Source organism: Astyanax mexicanus, chromosome 3, assembly GCF_023375975.1.
Source record: "Astyanax mexicanus isolate ESR-SI-001 chromosome 3, AstMex3_surface, whole genome shotgun sequence".
Classification (NCBI taxonomy): Eukaryota; Metazoa; Chordata; class Actinopteri; order Characiformes; family Acestrorhamphidae; genus Astyanax; species Astyanax mexicanus.
The window spans coordinates 8,287,501-8,302,500 of record NC_064410.1 but is presented as its reverse complement, the minus strand read 5'-3'; the positions used below and the strand labels follow the sequence as shown (position 1 = coordinate 8,302,500).

At 39.1% G+C, this 15,000-nt stretch overlaps 1 protein-coding gene across 1 annotated transcript in view; it reads right to left on the bottom strand.

Moving 5' to 3' along the window:
* The window catches only part of LOC103036937 (epithelial membrane protein 2), an 18,465-nt gene that overhangs the window by 2,115 nt on the left and 1,350 nt on the right, over nucleotides 1–15,000 (bottom strand). Inside the window, exons 2-3 of the mRNA XM_049475876.1 lie at nucleotides 7,388–7,470; nucleotides 5,063–5,165 (exon numbers count right to left, since the gene is read on the bottom strand). Coding sequence (XP_049331833.1) covers nucleotides 5,063–5,165; nucleotides 7,388–7,465 — 181 coding nt within the window. The 5' untranslated portion in view covers nucleotides 7,466–7,470. The remainder of the gene's footprint in view (nucleotides 1–5,062; nucleotides 5,166–7,387; nucleotides 7,471–15,000) is intronic.

The window sequence follows — 15,000 nt, the reverse complement described above, 5'->3', positions numbered from 1 at the left end:
ACTACATAAATAAAACACAATTATTACATTATAGATTTAATCGATCTATTTAATTATACACTTAATTCACCTCTACACTTAATCCCCTACTCACTCAACCCCTCTATATAATCATCCCATTTATAGATTCAATCCATTTATATACCCAATTCCATACTCACTCAATTCCCTATTCACTCAAATCCTCTATACACTCAATTCTCTATTCACTCAAATCCTCTATACACTCAATTCTCTATTCACTCAAATCCTCTATACACTCAATTCCCTACTCACTCATATCCTCTATACACCCTATTCCCTACTCACTTATATCCTCTATACACTCAATTCCCTATTCACTCAAATCCTCTATACACTCAAATCTTCTATATACTCAATCCATTTTTACACTCAATTCCCTATTCACTCAAATCCTCTATATACTCAATTCTCTATTCACTCAAATCCTCTATACATTCAATTGCCTGCTCACTCAACCCATCTATATAATCATCCCATCTATATACTCAATCTATTTATATACCCAATTCCCAACTCACTCATATCCTCTATACACTCAATTCCCTATTCACTCAAATCCTCTATACACTCAAATCTTCTATATACTCAATCCATTTATACACTCAATTTCCTGCTCACTCAATCCATCTATATACTCAGTCTGCCTATACACTTAATTCTGTACTGACTCAATCCCTCTATATAATAATCCCATCTATATACTCAATCTATCTATATACCCAATTCCGTACTCACTCACATCCTCTATACAGCCCATTCTCTACCCACTCAAATCCTCTACACATTCAATCCTTTATACACTCAATTCCCTGCTCACTCAACTCATCTATATACTCAGTCTGTCTATACACTTAATTCTGTACCCACTCAACTCCTCTATATACTTAATCTGTCTATAAACTCAATCCACATATCAATTCTCCAGCACACTCAATACATACTTATACACACCTCTACATAATCTATTTCTCTATAGCCTCAATAAATGTTTATAAACTTAAACATCTGCTTGCTCGAGTCATTTATACATGCAAGATGTATAGTTAATGGTTTTATATACATAATTTATCTATGTACTTGGATATCTAGTCCCCCTATACCCTTAATGTCTTTATACATTTAACCTCTCTACACATACAATCATATACATGTATATGTATATATATATACATATATACATGTAATCTCTCTATACAATCAGTAATGTCTATATACTCAATCACCCTATACATACAATTTTGTACACTCAATACTTCTGTACACTCAACAACTCCACACATTCTGTTCCTCTATAAACCCAGCCTCTATATATATTTAATCTCCTATATCTGCACACTGACGACCTATGTACACTAGAGTCTTCTATATACTCAACCCCTCTACACTTAATCTCTATACACTCAATTCCCTTTATATGCAGTCACTCAATCCTCAAATACAGTCAGTAAGGTACATTCAATATCCTGCTCACTCAATCATTTTCTATACTCAATACTCTGACCACTCATTCTATCTAAATACTCAATCCCTCTATACACTTAACTCTTCTATACAGTCAATACTGTTTATACACTTATACACACTTTATACACAATCACTTATTCACGCTATACCATCACCTGTTTATATAGACTCACCCGAATACACTTAATCTCTCTATACACTCTATTCCTTTATACACTCAATCCTTCTATATACTCAATGACTTTATACACCAAATACCACTATACACTCAATTGTTCTATCACTTATTCATGCTATATCAGCACCTGTTTATATAGATTCACCCTAATACACTTAATGTCTCTATACACTCTATTTCTTTATACAATCAATCCTTCTATATACTCAATCCCTTTATACACCAAATACCCTTATACACTCAGTCCCTCAGCTAGCAGTTGAACAGTAGCTAACTCTAGACGGAGTTCTGCAGAGACCTTCTCTTAAATCCTTCTCTCTAAAGTGTTTATAGAGACACACCCAAACACTCCACTCACATAATGCTCTCACTCTTTCCACAAGAATTCTTAACAATGAAACTCACTCACTCACTCACACACACACACACACACACACACACACATGAGCTGTTTCACACGCTTATACACTCCAAACTTTTTCCTGTGAAAAAGCCGCTCTGTGTTCAGTGACTCACTTTATACAGTAATCTTTCAGGATTTCTTTAGGAACACACACACACACACACACACACATACACACATACACATACGAACACTTCCATCCCACCTCTCCACACCCTCCCTATACTTCCTGTGTGAGAGACTGGCATTGTTTTGTTGTGAAGCAACATAGTGAATCACCAGAATACCAGATGCATGTGTAACACATACACTCATACACACACACACTCATACATAATTGCTGTTGTGTACTTGGTAATATCTCTAAACTCACTACACAAACATACTGATAAATAATTATAAAAAAGGTTCTATATTGAATTAAAATATGTTCCGATTAGCCAAAACAATACAAGAACCTGCCCAATTTTTGTAGGTCCCCCTTGTGTCTACAAAATAGGTCTGACCTGGCAAGACATAAACTCCTCAAGACCTCCCCAAGCAGATTATTTAAGTTCTGTAAGTTGTGAGGTGGGCGGGGTTCCAGTTAACTGGTTGTTCTTCCATGGAGGGGGAACATCCTACAAGATCTGCCTGATGTTCTGAAGACTTTGGCCACGTTCACATTACAAGCCACATTGCTCAAATCCGATTTTATGCTCAGATTGGATTTGGCTATCTTGTCGGTTCACATTCACAACTGTAAGTGAGCTGTATCTGTGTGTAATGTGAATGAATCTGTCCCTAAATGTCTCTCATGAGCACATTGATACGTTTATAAATGTCGCCTTCTTCATCAACAAAAAAAAACAAAAACGTCATATTTAAGAGACGAGAGACTCGTAGCTTTATAAAGGGAAATGGATGAGTTAGCAGCTCATATGTGGAGCATATTTTGTACATGCTCAGGACGAGGAGGGAAAAAAAAGGCCAGGCGGTTTGCTTTTGCTGTTTTTGCAGCTATAGCTGCACAGCTGCACCAAGAGATGTGTGGATACGAGAGAGAAGCATGTAGCACAGCTTAAAAGCAAAAAAAATCATGAATTCCGATTTGACCGTTCACATTCAAGGCGTATGTCCGTGGATCGGATACGTATCGGGATTTAGGACCACATATGAAAGTGACTCAAATTTGGCACATTCACACAGCCATGAAAAAAATCAGATCTGAACCACATTGCAAAAAATCAGATTTGAGTTACTTCAGCTTGGTAATGTAAACGCAGCCTTTCTGACCCAGTCGTCTACAATGTCACAGTTTGGTTCTTGTCAAAGTGGCACATCAACTACAAAAACTCACTGCTCACTCGCTGCCTAATATCGTCGCTGTCCAATGAAAAACACTTATCTCCAAAACAGCAACTTTACAGGAGAGGGAAAAAACCTTGTAAACTTTCAATGGAAGTCAATGTAAAAACAGTTTATTTCAGGTAATTTTGAAGAGTTTCTATTGGTCCGTTCATCAAGAAATTTTGACACAGTGTAAAAGACAGTTTGTCTGTTCAAATTATGTACTAAACTGAAAATCGACAAAAATGGAGATAAGTGTTTTTCATAGGACAGCGACGATATATGCATTCTAATACAGGACCCACTGGCTCCCATACATACATACATACTCAGTCCTCATACACTCAATTTCTCCATAGCCTCAATTACTTTCTACAGTGGTGCTTGAAAGTTAATGAACCCTTTTGAATTTTCTATATTTCTGCATAAAAGTCCTAAAAGTAAATCAAAAGAAAACGCAGTTAAATGAATTAAACAAAAATAGTAAACATGATAATTTAATTATTGAGAAAAATAATATAAGATATTTGTGAGTGGCAAAAGTATGTGATCCTCTAGAATTAGCAAATTTGAAGGTGCAATTATAGTCAGGAGTTTTCAATCAATAGAATTAGAATCAGGTGTGAGTGGGCGGAGCCTGTTTTATTTAAAGAACAGGGATCTATCAAAGTCTGCCCCTCACAAAAAAATGTTTGTGGAAGTGCTACTTTCATAGCACGAGCAAAGGAGATTTCTAAGGATCTCATGAAAAGAGTTACAAAAGGTTACAAAACCAACTCTACCAAGATTGGCTGTTTGGCTCCACCAATCCACAGTCAGACAGATGTTCAATAAAGGAAATTCAAACCACCATATCAGATACTGAAATTAAAGGTTCACATATGTTTTTTCCACTAACAAATATAGAATATTGGATCCTAATATTTTTGTCTCATTTATTTACCTGAATTCACTTTTTGTACTTTTAGGACTTTAGGAAAATCTGATTATGTTTTAGGTCATATTTCTGGGGAAATATTGAAAATTCTAAAGGGTATCCAAACTTTCAAGCACCACTATACACTCAAACCCTCACATAGTCCCTCTATACACTCAATTTCTCTATACAACTACAACTAGTCCTTCTATACACTCAAACCAGTCTACACACTCAATCCACACATGCAGTCCTTGGAGATTTTTTTGGTATATGCATATATTTATAGCACTGCATACTGGGAACATTTCAGATTGTTATGCATGTACATTACTCCAGCTTCATTACATCAATTTCAAGAGCTGACTGTTCACTCGCCGCCTAATATATCCACCCATTTACAGGAGATACTAGAATCAGGCTGTATGTGTATGTCGTCGCTGTCCAATGAAAAACACTTATCTCCAAAACATCAACTTTACAGGATAGAGAAAAAACCTTGTAAACTTTCAATGGAAGTCAATGTAAAAAAAGTTTCTTTTAGGTCATTTTAAAGAGTTCCTATTGATCCGTTCATCAAGAATTTTTTGGCACAGTGTAAGGGACAGTTTGTCTGTTTAAATTAGGTAGTAAACTAAAAATCAACAAAAGTGGAGATGTGTTTTTTATAGGACAGCGACGATGTGTATATGTATGTGTGTGGTACAAGTGTATTAGCGTTGTTGTACAGTGCTGTGCATGTGTTTACCTGCGGGATAGTGGGCAGGCAGGTCAGTATAGTTCCACTGTTGACCATTCAAAACCCAACGAGCCCAAATATCAGTGGAAAAGCCGTTCCCAACCCACCAGGCCTGCAGAGAGAAAAGCTTAATTCATACTCCTACAAACCAGGCATCATATCACCAATTTATTATTTGTGTTGTTGTGGAGCTTTCGGAGGGAGCTCTGAAGGGTGGAGCATTCAATGTTTGTGGGTGTGGTTTCAGAGGAGCTCTGAGAGCTAGGACTGTATTTGTTTGGGGCAAGGCTTTGGCAGGAGCTCTAAAGGTTGGAGCTTTAATTGTTTTATGGTGGGGATTTAGAGGAGTTCCAAAGCATGGTACTGAATTTGTTTGGTGGTGGGGTTTTAAAAGAGCTCTGAAGGGTGGTGCTCTATTTGTTTGGAGGTGGGGTTTTAGAGTAGCTCTAAAGCGTGGTACTGTTTTTGTTTTGTTGTGTGTTTTAGAGGAGTTTTTTTTTATGTTTGTAGGGGTGTAGTTTCAGAGAAGCTCTGAGAGCTAGAACTGTAATTGTTTGGGGCTGGGCTTTGGCAGGAGCTCTAAAGGTTGGAGCTTTAATTGTTTCATGGTGAAGTTTTAGAGGAGCTCTGAAGGGTGGTGCTGTATTTTTTGGAGGTGGGGTTTTAGAAAGAGTGGAACTGTATGTATTTCTTTGGAGATGGGGTTTAAGATGAACTCTGAAGGGTGGTGCAGTATTGGTTTGGAGGTGGGTGTTTAGATGAGCTCTGAAGGGTGGAGCATTAAATGTTTGGGGGTGTAGTTTCAGAGGAGCTCTGAGTGGTAGGACTGTATTTGTTTGGGACAAAGTTTTGAAGGGAGCTCTTAGGGGTTGAGCATTAATTGTCAGGGGTGGAGTTTTGGAGGAACCTCTGATAGATGGTGCTGTATTAGACTGGGGCAGAGCTTTGTTGAAAACTGTAAAGGGGTGGAGCTTTATTTGTTTGGGAAGTTTTAGAGGAGCTCTAAACAGTTGGGACTGTATTTGTTTGGGCCAGGGATTTGGAGGGAGCCCTAGGGGTGGAGCTTTAATTATTTGGGGTTGGATTTTTAAGGTAACTCTAAGGGGTGTAGCTCAAACTGTTTGGGGTGGAGTTTTAAGGGAACTCTATGCATTTGGACTGTTTGTTTGGGGTGTAGCTTTGAAGGAAGATTTAAAAAGTGGAGCTTTAATTATTTGGGGGTTGGGTTTTTAAGGGAACACTCGGGTGGAGCTGTAACAGTTTGAGGTGGAGCTTTAGGGTTGGTGCTGTTTGTTTGGGAAGTAGCCTTGGAGGGAGATCTAAAAGTTATAGCTGTATTTATGTGTAGAGTAGCTTTGGAGGTACTGCTGAAGGGTGGGGCTTTGTTTGTTTGGGGCAAGGAGCTGACTTTGCCAGTAGGGGTGTATCTGGGCGGGGCTTTGGAGGGACTGCTAAAGGGTGGGTTGGAGCTTTAGATAATTTATTGAAGGGTGGGAATGTATTTGTTTGGAGGTGGGTGTTAAGAAGAACTCTGAAGGATGGTACTGAATTTGGGTTAGAGATTTAATTGTTTGGGGTGGAGTATTATTGGAGCTCTAAAAGGTGGAGCTTTTTGTTGTTTGGGGAGTTTTAGACAGTTTGGACTGTATTTGTTTGGGGGTTGGGTTTTTAAGGGAACTCTAAGGGGTGGGATTTTAAGGTAGCTATGGAAGGCATTCTAAAGGATGGACCTGTTTTAGTTTGGGGGTGAAATTTCTAAATGAGTGCTGAAGAGTTGGGGTGTACGTATTTGTGGACGGAGCTTTAGAGGCTGTCTTTTTGGAGCTGATTTCGAAGGGTGTGGCTGACTTTATTGTGGACAGGGCTTTGGAGAGAGCTCTGAAGGGTGGAGCTTTAAATGATTAGGGGTGGAATTTTAAGGTAACGCTTAGGTGGTGGAGCTCTAACTGTTTGGGGTGGAGTTTTAGAGTATCTCTTTAAAGGTTGGGACTATTTGTTTGTGGTGTAGCTTTAGAGGTAGTGCTAAAGGGTGGTGCTTTGTTTGTTTTTGGGAGCTGTCTTTGCAGGTGGGGGTGTATCTGGGCGGGGCTTTGTAGGGAGTGCTGAAGGATGGTTTGGAGCTTTAGATAATATATTGAAGGGTGGGACTGTATTTGTTTGAGACTGGGATTTACATTGAACTCTTAATAAATGGAGACGAATTTGTGGCTGGAATTTGGAGGAAGCTCTAAAAGGAGGGGGTTGGCTTTGTTTGGGGGTGGAGCTTTGGAGGAAACAAGGGTGGGGTTGCATTTTGTGTATAATATTTAACAGACTGTTTTTTTTATGACTTACATTCTCGATGGTGGCAGCGAGTAGGAGGATGAAGGTGGTGATGTGAAGGAGGAAGATTCCAGCCAGGAGGACCAACATGATGACTGAGAGAAAAAAGAGAGAGAGAGAGAGAGAGAGAGAGAGGTTTAGAATGTGCTTAAGGCTGAATGAGCATCTGGTTTCACAAGCTGTGTGTGTCTGTGTGTGTTTGTGTGTTTTTAATCCCTCCTGTCTGCAGCTGAATGATGAGCCCACCCAGCATGTTTTTTTTTTAAACTTGCTCAGGTGTGTTTAGCTCCACCCCCTCCCAGGTAAGACAGCTCTCTTTCTGTCCTGCATTTTTTAAACAGGGGTTTGGGTGGAGTTGCTTCAGTTTGTTTAACTCTTTATTGCCCAATAACACCACTATGGATTATTCCATATCCACTATGAATTATTCTGAAATCCGTTGTGACTGTTGCAATTCAAACTCAAAGTCAGTGGAAACTCAATGCCAGACAGAAGATGACAATTCCCCATGAGTAAAAAAGAAGTTTCCTCCTGTCCTGTATCAGTGGTGATGTGCTGTAAATAAATGTGAACCTCAGTGTACTCAGAGCGTAAATAGAGGTTGACTGATTCACTGAATTTATAAACAACTGGCTTTCATTTCCCTCTATTTGAGCTGGGGAGTGGTTCCACCTATGCCATGTGGAACATATCAGCTGGATCCATCTCCACCCCTGACACTTGTTCCACTGACTCATACAGCAGGCATGAAAGTCGGTCTGAATTGGCACACTGTTGTGTTCTAACGTCAGCGAGTCCCTAAGACCAGATCCCGGCACTGTGAACCAGCAGCAGCCATGACAGCAGCGGCAGTATTGATAACACTGCCAGTGCACACGGTGAAACCCAGTGGTTCTGCCTGGTCTTCACGTCCAGTTCCATCTGCTCTCTTGCTGCAACAGGAACGGAACATGGAGAGGTTTGGCAGGAATTCTGGGTAATGGTTAATAAGGCCCAGAAACAAGCCCAGCTGGCTCACGTTCCCCAGTTATAGTGCCTCAAGGACTGCATTAGTTTAGTTCTGAGAACAGCATTCATATTAAGAACATACTGACTGTGCTCTTGAGAGGCTTTGAAGAACTGAAAAACTTACATTTCCTTTCCTGCCTCAGTCTTCTGCCTTTTACCTCCTTTTCTCTGCCTTCCACACTCTACCTCAAGTCCTCTAACCCTTTACCTTCTATCCTCTATATGTTGCCTTCAACACCATACCTCTACTTTCTGTCTCCTAGTTCCAGACCTTCTGTCCTCTAGCTTCTGTCTTGTAGCTCCTGCCCTTTACCCTCTTCCATCTACAATCTATCATGTAACTCTCTACCTCCTGCCCTCTACCTTCTGTCTTCTACATCCTGTCCTCTACTTTCTGTTCTCTACATCCATCACTCTGGATCTTCTGTCCTCCATCTTCTTCCCTCTATCGACTGCCCTTTGTTTTCTGTCCTCTGTGTCCTGCCCTCTACCTTCTGCTCTTTACTGCCTGTCCTCTCTCTTCTGCCCTTATCTTCTGTCATCTATCTCCTGCCCTCTAACTTTTGTCCTCTAGCTTCTGTCTTCTACCACCTGTCCTCTATTTCCTGACTCCTACCTCCTGCCCTCTACTTACTGTCCTTTCTTCTGTTCTCTACCTACTATCCTCTACTTGCTGTCCTCTACATTCTGTCCTCTATCTATTGCCTTCGATGTTCTCCCCTCTACCTCCTGTCCTCTATATCTTGTCCTCTACCTCCTGTTCTCTATCTCTTGCCTTCTATCTTCTGCCTTCAATCTCCTGTCCTTTATCTCTTGTCCACTACCTTCTGCACTATATTTTCTGTATTCTAACTCTTGCCCACTATTCTCTGCCCTCTACCTTCTGTCCTCTACTGTCTGTTTTCTATTTTCTGTCGTCTATCTCTTGTCCTTTACATTCTGTTCTCTTGCCATCTATATTCTTCCCTCTACCTCTTGTCTTTTACCTCCAGTCGTCTATTTCCTGACTCCTACCTTCTGTCCTCTACCTTTTGTCTTATCTTCTGTCCTCTACCTCCTGTCCTCTATCTTGTCTTTTACCTCCAGTCGTCTATTTCCTGACTCCTACCTTCTGTCCTCTACCTCCTGTCCTCTACTTCCTATAATCTATCATCTGTCGTCTACCTCCTGTCTTTTATCTCTTGTCTTTTACCTTCTGCCATTTACCTTTTCAACTCTTTTCTTTTGTCTTTAATCTGCTGTCCTCTACCTCCTGCCCTCTACCTTTTCTCATCTACCTTCTGTCCTTTTCATTTTTGCTCCCTGCCTTTTGCCCTTTACCTTACTTTCCCAAACCTCCTAACTGTAGCTTCTGCCCTCTAGCATTTCTAGCTCCTCTTGATTGTGTTTTGTCACCCTAGTCAGTGAGACAACTTCAATCGGAAACAGATCCGATGCTGTTGATTGTGTTTTTGATCAGGCAGGGTTCCGATTCAACAAACTCATCAACAAATATATTGTGTTTCTCCACATCAGATGTATTTTTTACAACTAAATAATACATATTTTTTTATATATACAAATATATGAGTGAGAGTAGGGGGAGGGAAGATCTGTAGGTGTTGGCAGGTAGATGAGTTGGGACCTGTCTGAAGCTTTGCAGAAATGCAGCCACTCCCTAAAGCTAACTGCTCAGAATATTTCTCTCACACACACACACACACACACACACACACACACACACTACTGCCTGTGCCCTCTAGCTGTGTGTGTATGTGTGTATATCTATCTAAAGAGGGGGTGTTTATCTGGGCTGCAGGTGTGAGTGTTTGAATGGGAGGATCTGTAATGGTCTGAACCCTTGGGTATGACCTGGTTAAGGTCAGCAGGACAGCAGGGCTGAAGCTGGACTCCCTAAACAGCTACAGACTAATCATCCTGCTCATTTGCATACGGTATTGATTAAAGCCTGCGTGAGAGTGAGGTATAAGAGTGAAACTTGAAGACCTTGTTGGTACTGCACTCTCTATACAGTCATTATTCCCGTCCTCTGACTCAGTAAACTCTATTTTGAAATTTCCAGCTGAAAACTGGAATCAGGAGTCTTATGACTCTGAGAGTGTAACAGGACAACATTCATGTGAGCAGGATGGTTAGAAATTAGGCAAAATTAATTAATTCATTATCGTACAACGGACACCCTAAATCATACAGAGACCAATCGAGGCTTACACACTCCTTTCTCCTTAAAGAAGATAAAAAAGACTTTGATTTACACAAAAAACACCCTACTGCACTCAGTGACTGTAGAACAAGAAGCTTCCCATTCAGGACATTTTTTACAAATATTTTTTTAAAGAAAATCTCACCAGCAACTGCATAAAACATCTTGTATCCTGGACCAATTACAAACACCTGACTTCAGCCACTCACACCAAACTAAAATTCTAAGATACCGATTGCATTGCAGGACATTTCATTGTTACTATTAATTACTATAGTTTATGACAAGAAAACATACAGTTGTTATGAATCACTTTACTTTACTACAGGACAGAACAGTAGTATTTTAGATCACTATAGTTTACTACAGGACAATACACTGCTATTATACAGTTGCAAAAAAAAAGTATGTTAACCCTTTGGGATTACTTGGATTTCTGCATAAATTGGTCATTAACTGGGTTCTGATCTTCATCTAGGTCACAACAATAGACAAACACAGTCTGCTTAAACTAATACCACACATAATAATACATGTATGCATGGTTTTATTAAGCATACCATGTTAACATTCACAGTGAGGGTGGAAAAAGTATGTGAATCTTTGGATTTAATAACTGGTTGACAAACGTTTCCTGTAGTTGCAGATTAGACCTGCACAACAGTCAGGAGGAATTTTGGATCATTCCTCTTCACAAAACTGTTTTAGTTCAGAAATATTCTTGGGATATCTGGTGTGAATCGCTCTCTTGAGGTCATGATGCCACAGCATCTCAGTTGGGTTGAGGTCAGGACTCTCCAGAAGGTGTATTTTCTTCTGTTGAAGTCGTTCGGTTGTTGATTTACGTCTATTTTTTGGGTTGTTGTCCTGTTGCATCATCCATCCTCTGTTGAGCTTCAGTTAGCGGACAGATGATCTTAAGTTTTCCTGCAAAATGGCTTGGTTAACTTGGGAATTTATTTTTTTCCGTTGATGACGGCAATCCTTCCAGGCCCTGAGGCAGCAAAGCAGCCCCAAAGCCATGATGCCCCCTCCACCATGTTTCACAGTTGGGATGATGTTTGGATGATGGTGTGCTGTGCCTTTTTTATCTTCACATATAGCGTTGTGTGTTCCTTCTAAACAACTCAATTTAGGTGTCATCTGTCCACAGTATATTTAGCCAGTACTGCTGTGGAACATCCAGGTGCTCTTTTGCAAATTTTAAATGTGCAACACTGTTGTTTATGGATAGCAGTGGCTTCCTCCATGGTGTCCTCCCATGAACTCCATTCTTGTTTCATGTTTTCCTTATTGTAGATTTATCAACAAAAAGCTTAGTAAGCATGTGCCAGAAATTTCTGTAAGTGTTCAGCTGACACTCTAGGATTCTTCCTCACCTCATTGATCATTCTGTGCTCTTGCAGTCATCTTTACAGGACGACCACGCCTAGGGAGAGTAGCAACAGTGCTGAACTTTCTCCATTTATAGACCGCCTGTCTTACCGTGGACACATGAACATCAAGGCTTTCAGAGATACTTTTGTAACCCTTTCTAGCTACGTGCAAATCAACAATTATTAAACATAGGTATTTCGGGAGCTCTTTTGTGCGAGGCATGATTCACATCAAGCAATGCTTTTTAAGAACAGCAAACTCAAAAATGGTTTGTGTTTTTATAGGGCAGGGCAGCTTTAACCAAGACATCCAATCTCATCACATCCTGGCTCTAATTAGCTTATTAGCTTTATTAGCTTGTGTTTAATAAAACCATGCAATCATATATTTTTTGTGTGATATTAGTTTAAGCAGACTGTGTTTGTCTATTGTTGTGACTTAGATGAAGATCAGAACACATTTAATGACCAATTCATGCAGAAATCCAAGTAATCCCAAAGGGTTCACATACTTTTTCTTGCAACTGTAGATCATTATAGTTTACTACAGGACACTACAGTGCTTTTACAGATCGCTAGCTTTTACTACAGGACCCTACACTGATATCATAGCTCGTTAGCGTTTACTACAGGACACTACAGTGCTTTTACAGATCGCTAGCTTTTACTACAGGACCCTACACTGATATCATAGATTGTTAGCGTTTACTACAGGACACTACACTGATATTATAGATCACTAGAGTTCATTACAGGACACTACACTGCTATTATAGTTCACTAGAGTTCATTACAGGACACTATACTGCTATTGTAGTTAACTAGAGTGTATTACAGGACACTACACTGCTATTATAGATCACTAGTGTTTACTACAGGACACTACACTGCTATTAAAAATGACTAGAGTTTACTACAGGACACTACACATTACTGTAGCTTACTACAGTACACTACACTTGTACTACGCATTACTATAGCTTACTACAGTACACTACACCAATACTACACATCACTATAGCTTACTACAGTGTACTACACCAATACTACACATTACTATAGTTTACTACAAAATACTGCACTACTAATACACATTACTATAGCTTACTACAGAACACTACACCAGTGTTACACATTACCATAGGTTACTTTAGGACTCTAAACCAGTACTACACATTACTAGAGCTTACTACAGAACACTTCTCAGATATGATAAGATTACTATAGTTTACTATGAGACACTACACCAGTACTGCACATTACTGTAGCTTACTACAGGACACTACACCAGTACTACACATTACTATAGCTTACTACAGTACACTACACCAGTACTACACATTACTATAGCTTACTACAGTACACTACACCAGTACTACACATTACTATATAGCTTACTACAGTACACTACACCCTTACTACACATTACTATAAAGCTTATTACACTACACTACACCAGTACAACACATTACTATAACTTATTACAGTACACTACGGCAGTACTACACGTTACTATAGCTTACTACAGGACACTACACCAGTATTACACATTACTATAAAGCTTACTAGAGAACACTACACCAGTACTACACATTACTATAGCTTACTACAGTACACTTCTCAGATATGAAAATATTACTATAGTTTACAATGAGACACTACACCAGTACTGCACATTTCTATAGCTTAATACAGTACACTAACCCAGTACTACACATAACTATAAAGCTTACTACAGTACACTACACCAGTACTACACATTACTATAGCTTACTACAGTACACTACACCAGTACTACACATTACTATAAAGCTTACTACAGTACACTACACCATTACTACACATTACTATAAAGCTTACTACACTACACTACACCAGTACTACACATTACTATAGCTTACTACAGTACACTACACCAGTACTACACATTACTATAGCTTACTACAGTACACTACACCAGTACTACACATTACTATAGCTTACTACAGTACACTACACCAGTACTACACATTACTATAGTTTACTACATGACACTACACATTACAATAGCTTACTATAGTACACTACACCAGTACTACACATTACTGTAGCTTACTACAGTACACTACACCAGTACTACACATTACTATAGCTTACTACAGGACACTACACCAGTACTACACATTACTATAGCTTACTACAGTACACTACACCAGTACTACACATTACTATAGCTTACTACAGGACACTACACCAGTACTACACATTACTATAGCTTACTACAGTACACTACACCAATACTACACATTACTATAGTTTACTACACTACACCAGTACTACACATTACTATAGCTTACTACAGGACACTACACCAGTACTACACATTACTATAGCTTACTACAGTACACTACACCAATACTACACATTACTATAGTTTACTACAGTACACTACACCAGTACTACACATTACTTTAACTTATTTCAGTACACTACACCTGTACTACACATTACTATAGCTTACTACAGTACACTACACCAGTACTACACATTACAATAGCTTACTACAGTACACTACACCAGTATTACACATTACTATAGCTTACTACAGGACACTACACCAGTACTACACATTACTATAGCTTACTACAGTACACTACACCAATACTACACATTACTATAGCTTACTACAGTACACTACACCAGTACTACACATTACTTTAACTTATTTCAGTACACTACACCTGTACTAAACATTACTATAGCTTACTACAGTACTACACATTACTATGGTTTACTTCAGGACACTACACCAGTACTACACATTACTACAACTTACTACAGTGCACTACTCACATATGATAGATTACTATGGTTTATTACAGGATAATACAGCTATTTTATAGATTACTATAGTTTACTACAGGATAATTCACTGTAATTATATATTGCTACAGTATTTGGCAGTATTCTATAAGTTATACACACAATTAACTAAACACAATATAACAAAACATACAATGTGACGTTTGTGTGTTTTTATAGAGAGAGAGAGAGAGAGA